At 45.1% G+C, this 18,316-nt stretch overlaps 1 protein-coding gene across 4 annotated transcripts in view; it reads right to left on the bottom strand.

The window, feature by feature from the left end:
- Positions 1 to 18,316, bottom strand: part of TENM4 (teneurin transmembrane protein 4) — a 377,541-nt gene that overhangs the window by 26,394 nt on the left and 332,831 nt on the right. For all 4 annotated transcript variants that reach the window (XM_054725404.1, XM_054725405.1, XM_054725406.1 and 1 more), the window contains one exon: positions 12,703 to 13,580. In XM_054725404.1, the coding sequence (XP_054581379.1) occupies positions 12,703 to 13,580 (878 nt within the window). The remainder of the gene's footprint in view (positions 1 to 12,702; positions 13,581 to 18,316) is intronic.

Below are 18,316 nucleotides of genomic sequence, written 5' to 3'. Positions count from 1 at the left end.
AAGGAATGTCACACCAGTGTTTGCGTGGTTATCTCTTGGAAGTAGAACTGCAGGTGATTTTAATTGCTTATTTGTGTGTTTCATGTTCCCAACACTTCCTATAATTTACATGATTATTTTCATGATCAGAAGTGTTGTGGCAGCATACAGGGAACATGTGACCACAGCCACCTTGGGGAGGAGGACCTTATAAATTACTGGCATTTAAAGAAGAGTCTCATTACCAGACACCTGCCAATACCCATCTCCAGGCCTTGTCAGTAAAATACTTCTAGGGCACCCCACATTTCTCAGCCCCAAATCGAAACTCCCTAAGACTGGCTCAGCCCTGGTCATCTTGACTGTACCTGTGTCTTATGAGTAAGCAGAGCCCTCATCTTTTAAATCACCCGGAAAGTCCATTACAGTCCAAGAAGTTCATGGGATGGATACTGATCCATTCTGGTTCTTTGAACACCTATTATCCATGTATATACTCTTTATTAATGAGACTACTTACTCAGCCTCTCTACTTTTCTGACCTAACTGGCTAAAAAATTTTTTTATTATACAATGCAGGACACTTAAAAAGGAGGTTTATAGTCTTACAAAGAATTGATAGACTATTGATTAGGCGTCAGATGTCACTTTAATACTACTTCTAACAAGGCCTTCCTTGTTCAAATGCCACCTCATAAAGCCCTCCCTGGTCTTTCTGGGGAGACTGGCACAGCTCTGTCAGAGAATGTGTCCCCTGCATCGATGCAGCTGATGTACACGTTGCCTCCTGCTTAGGCCTGGGAGTGCTCAAGTCAGGGCAGGGGCTGTGGCATCAGCCAGCAGGCTGGGGATCTAGATTCCAGCTCCTGCCAGCAAAGGGACCCTGCAGGATTGGCTCTCAGTTAATCTCTGCTTCCCCAGCACTGGGACCAGCACAGAGAAGACAGGCAGGGAATGTTGGCTGCACAAATAAATTCATGCATAATTGGGAGTGCAGGGCCTTTTTCCTGGTCTTTTGGAGAAGGGGGACCATGATTCATGCACACGCTACCTCCTGCAGGACCTGACAGAGGCTTGACACACAGTAGGCGCATCATAAACATCTGCTGAATGCACGAACACGGAGACAACTGCTTACACTAAATGGTACTTGAGCAACCTCTGTAGGCATCTCACTAGAGTTTTCATCCCCAAGACAGAAAGAAGCTCTGCATAAAGGCAGACAATTGTAATTATTATTGAAGGTAGCCTGTAATACATAATTAAATCGAGCCTGAAGAAGATGCAATGAGAAGGCCCCATGCCTTCAAGACCTGGTTTTTATTTTATATGAGATGGCTGAAAAACAGTAATTTCCACCCCTCACATTTTCCATTAGAAGGACTGAATGTCTTAATTAAATGAACATCAAATGGAACAGCCAATTTATAGAATTTTCTTGTCTCGTATTCACTCATTGTGGTGCCTTTCAGAGCTTGAGAAATGCCACTGGATCTCTCTGTTGCCTGATCAGTACCTGCTTCTGCCTCTGCGGGGAAGGGCTGGAGCTGCCCAACCTCGAGACCTGGGGCACCTTTGCCCTGTGGCTCCCTCTATGGAGCAGTTTCTCTTCCTGCTGCACAGCTGCTAAGAGAAGGGGGGTGGAGGGGAGCGGCACTGCCCAACAAGGGACAGGGGGGCAGTTCTCTGCACTCTCTGGATTCCAAGAGGATGCTCCTGACCTTGGTCCTGTGATTGAGTGACTTCTGGACAGTACTTTTTTTTTTTTTAAATATATTTTATTGATTTTTTACAGAGAGGAAGAGAGAGGGATAGAGAGTTAGAAACATCGATGAGAGAGAAACATCGATCAGCTGCCTCTTGCACACCCACCACTGGGGATGTGCCCACAACCAAGGTACATGCCCTTGACCGGAATCGAACCTGGGACCTTTCAGTCTGCAGGCCGACGCTCTATCCATTGAGCCCAACCGGTTTTGGCTGGACAGTACTTTTAAAGTACTGGCAAATATTCTTTCCTTCTAGTCAAGAGGAATGAAGGAGCGTGTGGATGTGGGAATAGAAGGTCCTTGGAGCCAGATGGTCTAGGCTTTGGATCCAGGCTCTCCACCTGCCAGCAATGCGACTCTAGAGGACGAGCTTTACTGGCTCATTCATCTTCATTTCTTATAGAGCATGTGTTCCTAGAAGCAAGTGTTCTGTCTTCTCTCTCATCATTGATGTTTCTCCTGCTAACAACCAACCCTTACCACACTGGCATTATTTCAGGCAGATTATGCAACCTAACCTCTGGAAGCCTCTATTTTCTCCTTTATAAAATGAGGGTAAGGATACCTATCTTAGACAGAGATTGTGGAGATCAAAAGGTAACATATTTAAAAGGAAATTCCAATGCTTACCTCTAATAGAACCCACAGAACCCAACAAGACTTCTTTCACTAGTCTGTCAACCTCCTGAGGGAAGGGACTTTGTGTGGTCACTGATGTAGCCCCAGAACTAAGAAGAGTGCTTGGCAGATGCTTAATAATGTGAATGACTGTTGGTTGAAAGACCTACTCCTTTCTGCCTCTCTTTATAACTTCACTTTGAACCCCACTCCTCCAATACTTCCTGCATTCCTTCACATCTGCTCTGTTCTGCAAACATACCAAGCTCTAACCAGGCTTGGGGTGCTCTCACTTACTGTTCCCCTGACTGGGAATGCTCTTCTCTCCCATCTTGGTATGGCTAGTTCCTTTCATTTTTCATGCCTTAGTTTAAATGTCATCACTTCATGCCTTTCCTGACCACCCTTTCTGAAACAGATAGGTCCTCACATCTCTATCACATTATCTTATTTTATTGTCCTCATTATACTTACTATATTGTTTATGTGTTTACTTATTTGTTATCTGTCTCTTACCTCTAGAATATAAGCTCCACGAGGAAAGAGACCTTATATGCGTTCTCAGTGCCTAGAAGAACACCCAGCATATAAAACATGCTCAATACATATTTCTTGTATGAATAAATGAGTGAATGGTAGATTTTTTCCCCCCCAGAGAATAACTAAGAACTCCACCCCTTTAACTCCCCACTTCCCTATGAGGAAGGGAAAGTTCACTAATATTCATCAAGTACCATTTAGGTACCAAGCACCATGCTTATAACCATCTTTTGAGGTAGGTATTATTATCCTCATTTCACAATTGGTGAAGCTGAGGCTCAGAGAGAAGTCACTTGCCTAAAACCACACAGCTAGCAGAGGAATATAGATTCAAAATCAGGCTGTGTTCCTTCATCAGGCTTCCCATAAAAATTATGCTGTTTCAAATGAAAACCTTTGTGTTCACCACTATGTTAACAAAAATATTGTGTTTGGAAATCTAAGTCAAGAAGACTGACAGCTTTCTCTCCAAGATGCTTTGCTTTGATACCACTGTTACTGGTACTGACCCTTCAGTGATGCCAGTCCCCACTCAGGGGGTATGATAGGGATGACCAGATGACTGACTGGCTTTTCATAATTTCTTTCTACTGACTTTTCTTCACTCCATTTCCCCAAAGCATCTTTGAAGCACAGGGAAAGAAAACACATAAAAGATTCATATAGTTGCTGTGAACTTGGCTCTCAGAAGAGGACCACTAAAGAGTATCTTCACACACACTGCAAGGCTTTCTTCTTCACACTCAATACTTCACATCTCAAACCTCTGAACTCTGTGCAGATGTGGAGGAAAATGCCAAATTGCCTCTCTGATACTAACTTTTGTTGGTTGGGACTTTTTGGTTGGAAAATAAAAGATTTGATTTTTATGCTTTTCATCTATGACCACCATCATCAACAAGAACAGCCCATGCACATAGAAAGTTCTCTTGGTTTTAGGTCATTATAATAGACTAGGGGCCCGGTGCATGAAATTCGTGCACTGGGGTTGGGGGTTCCCTCAGCCCAACCTGCCCCTCTCACATACTGGGTGCCCTCAGGGGATGTCCTACTGATGGCTTAGGCCCGCTCCCCCGGGGGAGTGGGCCTAAGCCACAGTCTGGCCTCCCTTTGTGGGAGGCAACTGGGCTGATCAGGGGAAGGCACCAGCCCCATCACCCCGCTGCTGCAGCCACTTCCAGTCACCACAGCCACCAAGGTGTTTTCATCAACACGGACTCCAATCCCTTCACCAAGAAAAAATGACAACTTTCTTTAGGCATTTTCAAGATGTGTCTTTCATAGGATATGCATTTCTTTTTTTTTTTTAATCCTCACCTGAGGATATGTTCCCATTGATTTTTAGAGAGTGTGGAAGAGAGAGGGAGAGACAGAGAAACATCAATGTGAGAGGGACACTTTGATTGGTTGCCTCCTGTATGAGCCCTGACCATGGGTGCCAGGCTGGGGGACATGCAGGGACCCCTGGGCCGCACGCAGCGGTGGCCGCCGGGGTCTCCACACACCCCAGAGGTCAGCAGCCAGCCCCCCATCGTGGGCGCCAGGCTGGGGGCGTGGATCCAAACTGCCTCTTGGTGCTGGAGCATTCCCAAGCGGCTGGGGGCACTATGGTGACACAGGACGTTCCCGCCCTGCCCCCAGCCCCTTGGTGCCTGCACCTATAGGCTTGAAGTGGCCAGGGGGCGTTCTGGGACCCCTGCCGCCCAGGACCTAAGCGCGGGCCTACAGTCTTGGAGCGGTCTGGGTCTGGAGGATGTTTACGGGACCCAGGCTGCTCAGCGCCCGCATATGCAAATTAACCGCCATCTTGTCTGCTCTGATTGGCTGTGGGCGTAGTGAAGGTGCGGTCAATTTGCATGTTTGTCTATTATTAGGTAAGATGGTGTCACTACATTATTAGTCCCTCTAATAGGATACTTTTTGGCTTCTGCAATAAAAACTAATACTTGTTGCCCATTTTTCATAGAATTAAGTCTTAACAATGAAATCTAGCCTTCAGGTTTTCTAAGATCTGGTTCACCCCACACTATAGGTCTTATCTCTCACTGATGATGTACTTGAGGCAGTGCATCTGGCAGAAAGGATTCAGGTAGATCTGGGATTGAATCCTGGCTCTGACAGGTATACAGTGTCATAGACCCAGTAAGTGTCTGCACTGGTTATTCTCTTTTTACCCCTCAGATCCTTTCTGTGCCCAGAAGAGCTGAACCTCACAGACTACATCTCTGGGCCCTCTTGCTGGCTTGTTTCTGGTTGGATTCAGTCAATGGTAGGCACTGGCCCAAGAAATTGGCGATCTAGAGTTTTTCTTTTTCCCATCTCCTTCAGTACTCTGTTTCTTTTGTTTTTCAAATATGTTTTTATTGAATCAGAGAGGAAGGGAGAGTGAGAGAGAGAAACATCAATGATGAGAGAGAATAATCAATTGGCTGCCTCCTGCATGCCCCCTATTGGGGATCGAGCCTGCAACCTGAGTATGTACCCTGACTGGGAATCGAACCATCACTTCCTGGTTCTGAGGTCAATGCTCAACCACTGAGCAACACCAGCCAGGCATTACTGTATTTCTAATAGTGGCTGCATCTATCTGCAATTACTGTTTCTACCAGATGGCTCCTCTTCCATGTTTACAGCTCCCACTGAATTCAGTAACAATATCCTATTCCTTCCCTGCTTTGCCCTTCAGCCTGATGGTTGGTCATGGTTGTTCACTATTATTACTGTCTCGAATGCCTTACCATCCTTTCTTGGTTCCCTTATCCCTTGCCCATATCTCTATAACATTTCTTTATTTGAAATATATTTTTGTTGGGTGTAGAATTCTAGGTTGACAGGATTTTTCCCTTTATTTTCAGCACTTTTGTCTTCTAGCTTGCATGGTTTCTGATGAGAGGTCTGCGTAATTATTATCTTTGTTCTTCTGTATGAAATGCATTCTACCTACTCCCCTGCCACTGCCCCTCTTCCCCTCCCCCCCCCCAGCTGCTCAAGATTTTCTCCCTTTCTTTTGTATTTAGAAATTTGAATATATGCCTAGGTGTGTGTTTGTGTGTGTGTGTATGTGTGTGTGTGTGTGTATTCTGCTTGGTCTCTCTGAGCTTTTTGGGTGTATGGCTTGGTCTGTCATTACTTATGGATAATTCTTGACCATCAAATCCTCAAATATTTATTTTGCCTTATTCTTTCTCTCTTCTCCTGGAATTCCAATTCCATGAATAATAAATCAGCTGATATGCCCCCTGGCTCTTGGATATCCAGTTCTGTATTTTTTCACTGGCTTTTCTTTTTGTATTTCAGTCTGGGTAATTCCTTTTGTTTTTGTTTTTGAAGACTTGAACTTTTATTTTCATAATTTGGTCTCTGTTTCACAACTTCCTTTCAATTTGGTAGTGTGTGTTTCTTTTTTTAGTATTAGACAAAAGCTATGTCTCAAGGCTTTTTGTAGGATATTTAGTGATTTGTCATTTTGCCTATACAATAGTAGCTATAATTTCAGTTTATTTTGAAAATAGGCCCAAATTTACTTGAACTATAATTATAATTTTGAATACTATTTAAAAATAGTTGCTATGTTATTAAAAATACATGCTTTATATCTCAATAAGGCTGTTATAAAACAAAACAAAATAGGTGCTGTATGTAGGTGGTCTTGACCAGTTGGGGCTTATATCACTGCAAGCAGATATCCAAACAAGAAGCCGTCATTCAAATGACTTAAATTATATATAAACATGAACTAAAATATTTCTGTTAAATCTAAAGTGGACGGACCTAAAGTAGTCTTTTGATAGTCAGGGCAATTTGTTCAGTCTTGTTGATCAACATCAGGATTATTGTTTGAGAAACTGGGTAATTTCTATAGACCTATCTTCTTTCCTTAGCTGTGTCAAGTCGACTGATAAGCCCATCCTAGGAGTTCTTCATCTCTGTAACTGTTTTTCGTTTCTAGTATTTCCATTTTATTCTCCCTTATAGTTTCCGTTTCTCTGCTGAAAGTATCCATCTGATCTTGTTCACCTTTTCCATTAGAGCCCTTAACATAATTATAGTTTAAAAATCCCTGAAAAAAAGTTTTAACCTCTGTGTCATGTCTGAGTGTGGTTCTGATTATTACTTTGTCTCTTGGAAGTGTGTTGTGCTTTTTTTTTTTGCCTTTTTGAATGTTCAGTTGAAAGCGTCACATCTTGGGTAGCACAGTAGAGATGGAGGTAGCAGGTTTTAAGCCTTAAGATGGGTATGAGTTTCCTTCTGCTAGTATTTTAGTGTGGGTGCATGGGTGCATGAGTTACTTTACTTAGGATTTGAACTGGCTTTGAAGTCTGTTGTTTCTATGGCTAACCTTAGTGCATCCCAGGCTTTAAATTCTGCTAACCACCTTGTGTTTAGGGTGCTAAACTTTCCCCCTCCCCTCAGTGCTAACTCCATCCTCAGCTTTAGGTTCCCTCTTTGTGCTGCTCCTCAGAGAGGGTCTCTTTCCATGCTCTTGTCCCTTTCTTATCTTTTTCCCAGTACTACTGTTCTTTTCACTGTTGGGTTTAGCTTTTTAGCTAGTGGTAGGGGCTGGTGAGCTCCACCTACACTCTTTGCTCTCACCATTGTTGTTTCTCTGATTAAATCTCAGTCTTATATACCCATGTGTCCCTGAGTTTCAGCAGTGTGACCTCTTCAGTGCTCCTGCCCTTTTCAGGCTGTAATTCTGGGCCCATTACAGATTACTACCCTCCCAGAAGACGTTTAAAAGATGTTTTCTTCCCTCATTCAGCTGTAATGGGTTTCCATCAGTGCCAAAGTAGGACAGAGTTAGTTGCCCTTCTTGCCACAGATTAAGGCTTCTGTTCCATGTGGGAGTAAGGTGCGAAGAGTCTGGGTAGAACAGGCAGATATTTGAGTCCCTCCCTCAGCAACTGCAGTACCCCTCCCTGAAGTATACTTGTATACAAGGCACACTTTCTTAAATCTTTCTCTACTTCTTGAGAGTACCTGGTGGGGTTTGAGGAGAAAGGTCTGAAGAGAATGTGGACTCTTCCAATTTCTGCAGCCCCCAAGGGTTTCAAACACTTAGCATTTGTAAATTTACCAGCTAGCCTAGCTGGACTCTTCTTCCTGGTAACGGGTTGCACTTACCCAGGGAAGCTTGTCTTTGTCTTCAGGAGTCTGTTGCCCCTTGAATTTACTCAGTTTATTGCCCTCTGACCTCAGAGAAGGAGTTCAAGGAAAACTCGTGGATTGACCATTTGTCTGGCTTACTTTTATTTTTTTTGGTAAGACTAGGAACAATGGTCTTTGTAGCTCTTACATCCTCAGCAAAACCCAGAAGCCAAAGCTCTTCATTTGAACCTTTTGAGTTGAATTCTAGATCCTGCTGGGAGCAATGACAGTGCTGAAGCTGGGATTCGAATCTAGTATCCTTTGAACTACAGCATATTTTCTCTTCCCTTCTTGATCCCCTTTCCCTTCTGAATTTATATTTCATTCATAAAATATTTACTGTACACCTATTAGGTGGCAAGCCCTAAGCTTGATACAGAGATACATTAGGGTCTCATGGGAGTTAGTGTGAGAATAACTATGACAGGGGCTGTCATGGGACACCAGAGCCACTTCCCCACTATGAAACTTGGGGAAACTGATTGCTCCTGCCTACTCAGAAAGCCAGTCTTGGAACCTCATGCTCATCAGGCCATTATCTTAGCCATCAAATGCCATTGACCCAGGAGCCAAGTCTGAAATTAATGATGCCACACATTGGAGATGAAGGTTGCATTATAGATTCCTTTGAAATTTTCTACCAGCAGATCTGTGGGCTGAGGGAAGGAAACTAACCTTGATTCCTCAGAATTATGAACTCTTTAAGTCAAGTTGCTCTGAAGTGTGTGATATTTATGTTACATGTATTATTTAATCTGTTGAGAGGATCGATTAAGCCAACTTAAAACTGGTTTCAGTAATAGCCCATGTCACAGGCAAGCCTGGGCTGATTTTTTTTTTATATTAGAGCATTTGGATTGGAATTCACTAAGCTGCCTTATGGAGCCCAAAGTAGAAAATTCACTAGAGCAATGGTGCCTTGGAAAAATCTGTCCAAATCTGCCCAGCTGGTGTGGCTCAGTGGTTGAGCATCAACCTATGAACCAGGAGGTCATGGTTTGATTTCTGGTCAGGGTGTGTGCCTGGGTTGTGGGCTCAATCACCAGTGGGGGTGTGCAGAAGGCAGCTGATCAATGATTCTCATCTTTGATGTTTCCATCTCTCTCTCTCTCCCTCTCCCTTCCTCTCTGAAATAAAACAATATATTAAAAAAAAAAAGAAAAATATGTCCAAATCTATGTTAAGAAACACCATAATGATAATAATATCACACCTTTACTTCTTGGGAGCTTAATAGTTTGTGAAGTATTTTTACTTCCAGAGTTTATTTATTTTTTCTGATTCTCACAATGGCCCTGAAATAGGGTAGAACAGGCATTATTTCTGGTTGAGACTTGTGTCTGGAAGCCAGCCAGCCTGCCCGAGTCATACAGCCATCACCCAGGGAGAACAGCTATCTGGTACCTCACCTGTGCTCACAATCTGAGCTGGAGTAGTTTTCCTTGACCCACTCTGCATGCCCATTTTGGATATTCTCAGGGACCTGACCCTTTCCTAGTTCTGATCCCTGAGATGTGACACTTGATCCTGCTCTTCTGGTCTGACCTCGAATTCCCTACCAACTGCAATTACATCCTTTGTGTGCTCCTTTGATTCATTTACTTGAAGCTGCTCCCGGGTACATCTTTTATGCCCAAACAACATTTCTGCAATTACTGGTGCTGTCACTAATATGGCTTATAATAATAATAATAATAATAATAATCTAATAATAGACAAATATGCAAATTGACCGCACCTTCGCTACACCTAAGCCACGCCCACCAGCCAATCAGGACGAGTATGCAAATTATCCCAACAAAGATGGCGGCTAATTTGCATATCAAGACAGCGTCGAAAGAAGCCAAGAGCTGCAGAAGGGAGTAAAGCTTCGAAGAAGCAAGCAAGCCGGGGGGGAGGAGAAGGGAGGAGCGGAGGCAGGGCCGGGGGCGAAGGGAAACGCAGGCGGGCTGGAGGAGAAGGCGGGGCGGGTGACAAGGGCGGAGCGGAGGCGGGGTAGAGTGCAGCAGGAAATCCTATTGCAGGATTTTTCCTGCAACAGGAACGCTAGTAATAATAATAATAATAATAATAATAATAATAAATTAATAATGACAACAACCACAGCAGATATAATTTGAGTACTTACGATGAGTAAGATGTTGAATTTTCCATATTTTATCTCTTTGAAATTTTGAACCTCAGACTATCCCTATAAATAGATTCTATTTCTATCTGAGTCACAAAGAACTTAAAGTGAACCCAGTCAGTGTAGTTAAAAGAATACAGATTTGCGTTCTGGCTCTGCCATGTCCTCATGGTGATTTCTGACAGACGAGTTACCTAATCTCACTGTCCCTCAGTCTGTTCATCTGTAAAAAATGTGGGTGATAATTTCTACTACTTGAGGTTGCTATGAAAATTAAATGGGAAAGAGCCTGACACATAGTAGGACCTAAAAAAATAAGTTTCTATTTTTATTTTAGGGCTTTTATCTTCCACTCCTGGGTAATGCTATTTAGTGGATACTTTGGAATTCTGAATGCGATTTTGTACAAAGCGACTGTACTAACTTCTCATTCTTAATAAAACATCAACTCTGGCTGTATATTTTATTAGGGAAGCCAGAGAAGGGGTAATGGAGTCCTTTCTGGGAGAGTTGTAGGAAATGGTTTTAGATTTCAGGGTTGGTAGAGAGTAACGGGTGCAGTGATGTGTAAGAATTCAGTTTGGGATTAGAGAGTGACCTTGGGAACTAATTGAGTGTACCAACTTGCTCTGACAAAGAAACCCCTGTATTGGCTAAATAATATATAAGAGGTTTCCATCGGGAAATGGGGGAAAATGGAATTATTTAGTGTATTTCCATTTCAATGAGTTAATCAAGGTAATTGCTGTTTTCCTGGATCTTTGTCTTCTCTTTATAATTAACAAGGAATTTAGCCAGTGAACTTTGTACAAATTGCTGTGACATTTTTTTGGTGCACATTGTATTTAAAAATCTATTACAGATCCTTTTCCTTCCAATTCTAGGACTGTGAGAAACTGATGCTTGATCAAGCTTAAGAAAAATTTACAGCTCAAAGATTCAAGTTCATTTGGGATTAATAAACAGCAGCAGGAAGCAAGGCAGAGCTCAACGAGCATGTGCTCCGGCGTCAGACAGACGTGTTCTGCTATGTTCTCACGTATAACAGTGGACGAATGAGCCTCTCTGAACCTCAGTTTCAATTTCTGTAAAACGGATAATATCACCCATTTCCCAGAGCTGTTGCGAGAATTAAATGCAATGATGTGGTTCCCAACCCGTGTCTGGTGCGCAACAAGGCTAGTTCCCTCCTCATCTCCTGCATACTTATCTAACGGCCATGTGCTCAGCAGTCTCAGTTGTCTGGAATGTGGCTAAGACCTTAAAAAGAAGCTAAAATCTAAGTGGAAAGGGAGATATTATGAAGTCCACTGATTAAAATAGCTTATAGAGAAACATCTCAGATATACACTGAGTGGCCAGATTATTATGATCTCTGAACGCATAATAATCTGGCCACTCAGTGTATATCCTATATAATAAAAGGCTAATATGCAAATTGTGCCCTCGACCAGGAGTTCGACCAGCAGGCAGGCCAGCCAACCACCCATGTCCCCTCCCCCTGGCCAGGCTGGCCGGACCCCACCCATGCACAAATTCATGCACTGGGCCTCTAATATATATACACAGAGTGGCCAGATTATTATACGTTCAGAGATTATAATAATCTGGCCACTCAGTGTATTTGGTTTTTAATAGGATTGGAATGAACTGATCTCTGGTTCTCTGACCACACCACTGAGGAAGCCCTATCCAGGGTGAAGAGAAGGGAAGTGAGCTACTTGAGGCGGCTCTATGGCAGAAACAACTAGTGACTCAATAGCGCCACATTGAGGGAGGAAGCAGTACAACTATATCTATTAGACACAGGACCCAATAAAAGAAAGTGTAGAATTATTTGGGGCAGGAGGGAAGGGTCCTATAGCCTTACCGCCACACTTACTTGAAACTATCTTCATATTATAGCATACTATGCAATTGTGGGTGTTCCTTATGAATGACCTTGACTCATAAAAATAAAGATTTCATTATGTCTGTATAATGTGTTTGAGAAGGGAGGCATGTAAAGCACTTCTTAAGTTCCATCCAAAATGGTTAAAGTGAAAAAAAAATTTTTTTTTAAATTTAAGATGTGAGTTTTGATAATTGGACAATTCATCTACATGGAAATGTTCCTTTCCCCATTGCCATATTTCTGGACAGTGGTCATACGAAGATGCTAGCACTCTATCAAGTACTTTTCCTCTACACCACCTCCCTATGGTATGTTGAGAAAGTAGTCATTGTTTCCATTTCACAGATGTGGAAACTGAGGCTTCCTGAGATTATGTCCATGGTAGAGCTGGGATTCCAGCTCAGTTCCTCTGACTCCAAAGCTCATGCCTTTTCCACTACAACATGTTCCTTCCCAGGAGCAAGCATCTCGAATATGAACATGCAGAATATATTATAGGTAAGGGTTTGAATCCCAAATCCTGAACTAAAATGACATAACAAAAATTAACACTCCATCAATTCACCTCTAATCCTATAGTATATCTCATGAAACAAAACCATTAAATGGCCTTGCCTGATACTTACTCATAAAATGTTGTCCATCCATTTTCATTGCTTTTAGTTGCCAGAAGGCCAGAGTTGCCATGGTATGTCATCATGGCCAACTCGTGTCCTTGTGTGGTCACACTCCTGAGTGCACTGTTGGTGCCCATAGTCAACCAGTACACCTGGCCATCTGGGCCCACCAGCCAGAGGGGCATCCCGGTAGAGTCTCGGCTGATGTCCACCCTGTTGCCATTGTTGTCTGTGATGAATGTGATGTCGTCATCTCCAGTGTAGGTGAAGTTGTAGAGGTAATCTCCTGTGGGCAGGCTTTGGGTGTACAGATGCTTGCCACTGGTATCAAACAGGTAGAGCTCCTGGTCGATTGGTGAAGACAGCTCATACATGTTCTGGGTGTTGAGAAAAGGCTTGTTCTTCCTGATAAACCGAATTCGGATATTCCCAAGGTCGGCCACGTAGAGTTCCCCGTCAGCACATACAGCTAAGGAAGATGGGGTATTCAGCTTTGCGTCCTTGGCATAACCATCATCTCCAGAAAAACAATCACAGTTGGCATCATTTTTACAGTCACAGCCACTGGGGGCCCCAGCCACTAGCGAGATCTCTCCGCTAGTGGTGACCTGCCTGATTCGGTTGATCTTTTTCTCATCGGTCTCAGCGATATACAGGACGCCATTGTGAGAGACAGCCAAGGCGGTGGCTGACTCCAGGGTTGCATGGATGGCCACCTTGCTCAGCAGAAAGTGGTCGATGCCGGGGACCTGGCAGTGCATGGGCCTCCCGGCAACAATGCGCACCTGGTGGTTTTCAGAGATTTGCAGAACCACGTTGTTGTCGAGGACATAGAGGGAGTTGTCCATTGGGTTGATGGCTAAGTCTGTGGGCCACTCCAAGCGAACCTGACAATGGAGACATCAACACTCAAATGCCTGGCAAAGTGCCCACCACTAATCACCCCATACTCCATATGGTCCATAACAGTGCCCCAAGTGCCTTCTCATGCCTGGTCCTCACAGCACCTGTCATCCACAATGCATGTCAGGCCCCTATCAGAATGAAATCACGCAAGACATCTGATGGCCTCTATTAGATTGACAAAACATGAAGAACAAATAAAAAAAAAAAGCAAAGAAACAAAAAAGTAGGCAAGAGACAGACTTTGGAGTCAGACAGGCCTGGGTTCATCTCCAAGCCCCACCACTTATAACCTTGGGCAGGTCCTTTGCCTCCCTGAGTCTCAATATTCACATGTGTAAAATGGGAATGACCACAGGGCGGAGAGTCTGACCCATAGTAAGTGCTCAGAGGATGGCAGCTAATGCTATGGAGGTGGGAGGGGAAGACAGATAGAGTCTGAAGTAGGTGTGGCCCAGAGGCTTAAGAGAAACTCTTCATGAACTGTTGATATGATTTTTGTATGAAAGATGACTTCTCAATTCTTGGATTAACATGTGGCTAGATGCTGGGGATATACAGACAGAATAACCATGGACCCTCTCTGACATAGTTCCAGACCAGTGATTTTCAAATTTGGCCACCCATTCAAATGACCTGCAGTGATTTTAGAAAGTATTGGTGTTCAAATCCCACCCCTGGTCAATGAAGTCAGATCCCTGGTCGTAGGGCTCGGGACCTGGCATGATTTCCAAAGCTTCCCGGGTGATTCTAACATGGGGCTGGAAATGACCACTGGATCCTGTCTCCTCCCTGTGTGATCACTGACCAGCAGCACTGGCCTCACCTGGGAGCTAGTCAGAAATGCAGAATGGCAGGCCTCACCCAAACCTACTGCGTCAGAAGCTGTATTTAAACAACATCCCTGGGGGACTCCCATGCACACTGAAGTTTGTGAAGCCCTGCTCTAGATAATGGTGTTTAGTGCCATGGAGAACAGGTGCTCCCAGCAATGGGAAGGAGGGGTTCAGAGGTCCTGGGCCCCATGTCAGAGCCTCTTCTGAGTCAGGCTGGGAAGCTGGCAGGGACCATACTGAGTCTGTAGGTGGGCACGCGGGGAAGGCTGCTGGCAGGTGTGGGTGAGGTGAGGAACGCTTTGTTGAGTGGATGGAGGCTGCATGGTTGGATATATCGCATGGGCGGGAGCTGCCATGAAGCTGTGTCCCCAAGGGGTCCAGCCACACTGCACAGGGGCTGGAAGTGCTGACAGGCGCTGCCTTCAGCTGGTTTGCTTATCTGATCCCTAGGGACTCATCACCTTAGTTTCCTGAGTGAGTCCCCTATAAAACATTGGCATTCGGTCTAATTTGGGCTTATTTAAACAAGCATAAACCTTTAGATAAGAAATTTCTCTTCCAGAAATATAATCGTGTACACCATTGTCTATAAGGGTAATTATCACAGCCATTTCAAATAATGGTGAAAAACTGGAACCACTTCAAATGCCCAACAACAGAGGATGGGCTAAATAAGTTATGGTACATTTAGTTCACCCATAAATTAAAATAGTCTGTGTAGCCGTTATAACTGATGTTACAGCTGGATATTTAATGACATCAGAAACCGTTCGCCATGTATTATGTGGAAAGAACAGGTTACAGAACTGTAAGTACAGTGTGATCCCAACTGGGGGAAAATACAGCAAATTAGATGGATTATGGATAGAGAGGAGATGAAAAGCTTGAGGGATATACCCCAAGATGGTAACCATATTGGGATCAGAGGCAATTTTAACTTTCTTCTTTGCCATTACTAACTTTGTATATTTCCTACAATGTCTATGTGACACTTTACAAATGTGAAGAGAAACCCCTGTAAATTACTTACACAGGAGACGTGGCCACCTTCATCTGCCCCATTAGCTGAGGGCCCTTCTCAGGATGGGGCAGGCCCTTTCTCGTTTTCGTCCGAGCGCGATCCCCAGGCCCTGCCTCCTAAGGTCTTCCTGCTCCCTCGCTCCCAGCCTGGGTCCCTCTGTCCTCACAGGACAGGGAGCCTGAGGCAGGGCAGCGCTGATGCCAGGCGGCTGCCTTCACGCCTCCCAGTGCTCTCTGCAGCACAGAGGCCCACAGCCTTCAGCTGCATCAAGAACACAGTTTACTCTAAAGTGACAGGGGAATTTTCAATTTCCTAAAACCCATTTCTTGTCAACACTCGCTGCTAAATATTTTATGCCCTCTGGTCCTGTGGCACCTTGGGGACCTGCTTGCCCAGACCTTTCTGCCTGTCATTATGATGAAAAGATGGCTCCCTGATGAGTGGGTGGGGAGGGGGAAGAGGGGACCACGGCAGGGAGAGGGGGAGGAGAGAGGGGGATGAAGGAAGGGTGAGCGCTTCCCTGCTCTCTCCTTTACAGCCCCGTGTGCAGAGGCCCGGGAGGGAAGCTGTGCTCTGGGAGCCAGTCCTGGCTGTCCCAGTGCCCGTGTGATGTCCTGGGCCAGACCAAGTGCCCACGCTTCTCTGACCTCGCCTCCCTATTAGTGACGATCACGCTGAGGCTTCATTTCCCATCGCCCACACGGAGGGAGGAGCCTTCATACGGTGGCCCCTCCCGCTCCCACGTCCTGTGGTCCTGAGGGGGCATGGAGCCCCTCTCCTGTCCTCCCCAGCTGCGGTGCCCTTATAGAAGCACTTTGAGGTGACTGCCTTGTTGCAAAGTGATTTGCTTCAAAAGCTGGATTGTCAAATGAATGAACAAAGGAACGACTGCGAGGGGCATAGAGAGAGGGAGGGATTTGGGGCCAGGACACCCTCGCGTCCTCTCTCGGCTCCACAATTCCTACAGGTGTGATCTTACTCGAGTTACTTAAATACTTTGAACTGCTTTCCCCCTATGTAAATGCAGGTAATAAATAGTACATAAAGTGAGCGTGGGAATCAAACAGGACAACGTACAAGGCAGCCCTTAGCAAATTATAAAGGGAATGAATAGTTACAGCCTATTGCTAGCTGGCCGGCACTGTGCTAGGTAATTGATGTACTTGATTTGATTAAAAACAATTCATTTTCACATCCCTGGTGGAGCCTAGCCCAGGGCTCTCCATTTATAACTGCATTTTCTGTCACCAAGCCTCAGTGTCCTGATCTGTAAAATGGGCTCGATAAGAGCTAGCTCTTGGGATTATTTTGACAGCTAAACAGGAAACGTGGAGCAGTACTCATCTCTGTGTCCCCGTTTCTAAATGTGTGTGGAACAGAATAGGTTCTCAGGAAATCATTTTGGACCCTAAGTCCAGAGTTATCCTCTGTGTCCGTGGTGGCTGCAGCCAGCTGAGCTGAGAACCTGTTGTTCCTGTTGTTCCTTCCACACTCTCTGCCTACCTCGAGGTTCTCCTGGGGTCTGGTCTTCGTCTCCTCCCGGAGCAGCTGGTCCGAGTTCCCTGGTTCTGCTCTTTGCTCTCTTGCTCCTGAGCTGTGTTCTTAGCTCTCTGGATTCTCTCCCTAGTCCCCAGGGATGGTAAGGTAGCTGGGTGTTTATAACAGAGGCTCTGCGAACGGAAGCCAGTGCCCCCTGCCCATATGTGCATGTAAAAATACATGCCCGTGTCTGGAGAGTTTGGCCAAAAGAATTCCACGCTTTGGTTCCATGCTCAGGGTAGGGAGGACCAGGGACATAAAGATTTCTTGTTCAGGATTTCTGAATCACAGTGTGGGTTTGTCCCTCTCCTATACGGCAGTTGTCCTCCAAGCCTTTGCTCTGGCTGCTTGGCAGTGCCTCTATCTAAAGTGAAATTATTTCCCCATGTGTGGATTGAACGTGTTTGGCATCCGGTGCTGGCTGGTGGAGGGTCCGTTCTAAGAATTTAAAATACTTGCACACACATCCTCAGGCTGTGGCAGCTTCCTGACTGGGTAATCCGGGCGGGCTCACAGACCGGAGAGGGAAACTGCAGCCAGCAAGGGAAGCTCGCCAAACTGGGAAGACGAGCAGCAGAGAAAAGACTCCATTGGGGAGTGTGGCAATCACAGCAGCTGGCGCAGAGGGACATCATATCTGCATCCAACAGGGATATGACGTGGGCGTGGGGACCCGCGCAGCAGCTCTGGGGCTCTGGGAAAGGGGTTCCGTGACACACATCTGTAACCGAGGTAGGCATGAGCCATGAGGCCTCCCAGCCTCTGCCGCCTGCTGGGCACCAGGGAGTGGGTCCACGGGCAGTGGGATAGGCCTGTGTGCAGGCTCCCCTAGCAGTGAGGGGGTTTAACAAGCTAACTGTGGCTATTGCTGACACCAATTTGCAATTAAAGGTAACTCCAGCCTCCTGTTTCCTTGGTTTTGCTCATGCTGGCAAGATGGATGCTCACCGATTGAGCACTGGCCAGGCCCTGTCAAAGGACCTAGCAATAAAGGACATATCCCTCACCAAGTCATTGCGGGACAAATTACAGACATGCTGAACAGCTGTCACTTGTGTCTTCCTCTGGTCTATGCTAGGTTCCTGGTGCCACCTGCGAAGGTCCAAACTCTTTTGTATGGACCTTCACCAACTGACCCTAAATCATGCTTCCAGTTTCAACTCCTGCTACTATTTCCTTACAAGAACCCTATGCTCAGGCATTCAATTTCCCGATGCTCCTTGAATATCTGGGCCCATTAACATATTTGTATCTTCACACATGCTATGCCCTTTGTATGAAATGTCTCCATTCTCCCTTGACACCCAGCAAACCCCTATCCAAC

The sequence above is a fragment of the Eptesicus fuscus genome, chromosome 13, assembly GCF_027574615.1.
Source record: "Eptesicus fuscus isolate TK198812 chromosome 13, DD_ASM_mEF_20220401, whole genome shotgun sequence".
Lineage (NCBI taxonomy): Eukaryota > Metazoa > Chordata > Mammalia > Chiroptera > Vespertilionidae > Eptesicus > Eptesicus fuscus.
The sequence above is the reverse complement of the archived record's forward strand: the minus strand, read 5'-3'. Positions and strand labels throughout refer to the sequence as shown.